The 839-nt window shown below is 37.4% G+C and overlaps 1 protein-coding gene across 1 annotated transcript in view; it reads right to left on the reverse strand.

Annotated features, from left to right (window-relative positions):
* LOC104410890 (uncharacterized protein C18orf8-like) overlaps positions 1 to 345 on the reverse strand; it is a gene marked incomplete at both ends in the record, with an annotated part of 8,458 nt that extends 8,113 nt beyond the window's left edge. Inside the window, one exon of the mRNA XM_010021177.1 lies at positions 269 to 345. Coding sequence (XP_010019479.1) covers positions 269 to 345 — 77 coding nt within the window. The remainder of the gene's footprint in view (positions 1 to 268) is intronic.
* Between the last annotated feature and the right edge of the window lie 494 nt (positions 346 to 839).

The raw sequence follows: 839 nt of genomic DNA on the forward strand, positions 1-839 counted from the left end.
CCTGTTTAAAAAAACCCTGCTCCTTAAAAAAAAAAGGAAGCCACAGCCTAATAACCTCTCCCCTTCCCCCCCCCCAGAAGACTATAAAATTCATGAGGGCAGAGCATGCCATCTTAATTGCAAGATTATGTCCAGGAACAAAATCAAAAGATGACCACAACTAACTTACCAGTATTATGCCTGAATTACAGTAGACCAGGACTAAGTACCCATCGATTTTAAGATTGCTGAATTCAACCCCAAGGCAGAAAAGCTGAAGGTGTCTTACCTGAAAGAAATAGGATTTCTATCCTCCAAACCTTTAACAACAACTCCTGTAGCTCCACCGGATCTAACCGCAAAAACCTATAAAAAAGTTGTGAATGTATTTGTAGCTTATTCCAATTCATAACCTTAACATGCTGTCTTTTCTATAAGCCATACTTCTAAATTTTTTACTAGACACCATTTTTGTTCTTACACAGACCTGTCAGTTCACACTGAGATTCAGTATATAATAATCCTTTCTCTGGAGCTCCAAGCTTACTTAGAGTTGGTGGGTTTCCAGTGGTACTGTAACAGTCTTGGAGGCATATTCTGAACTACTGAATATGTTAAAACAGTAAAAGTCTGCATAAGCTTTTCTTTTTTTTTTTTTTTTTTACTATATTAATATTTTCCTAAGTCAGGTACTAGTCAAAGTATCTGAGACATCAGGACATTGTTTAAAACAAACAGGAAACCAGCCTGGGGACTGGGAAGAAAGGCAACTCAACGACCCAGAAGCTTGATCTTGTCCAAACATGTTATTAGACAGAAACAGTTTAATGGTAATATGTGGTTTGGCATGTACCTAGTAA

This window comes from Nestor notabilis, unplaced genomic scaffold (assembly GCF_000696875.1).
Source record: "Nestor notabilis isolate BGI_N333 unplaced genomic scaffold, ASM69687v1 scaffold32938, whole genome shotgun sequence".
NCBI classification, from domain to species: Eukaryota; Metazoa; Chordata; class Aves; order Psittaciformes; family Psittacidae; genus Nestor; species Nestor notabilis.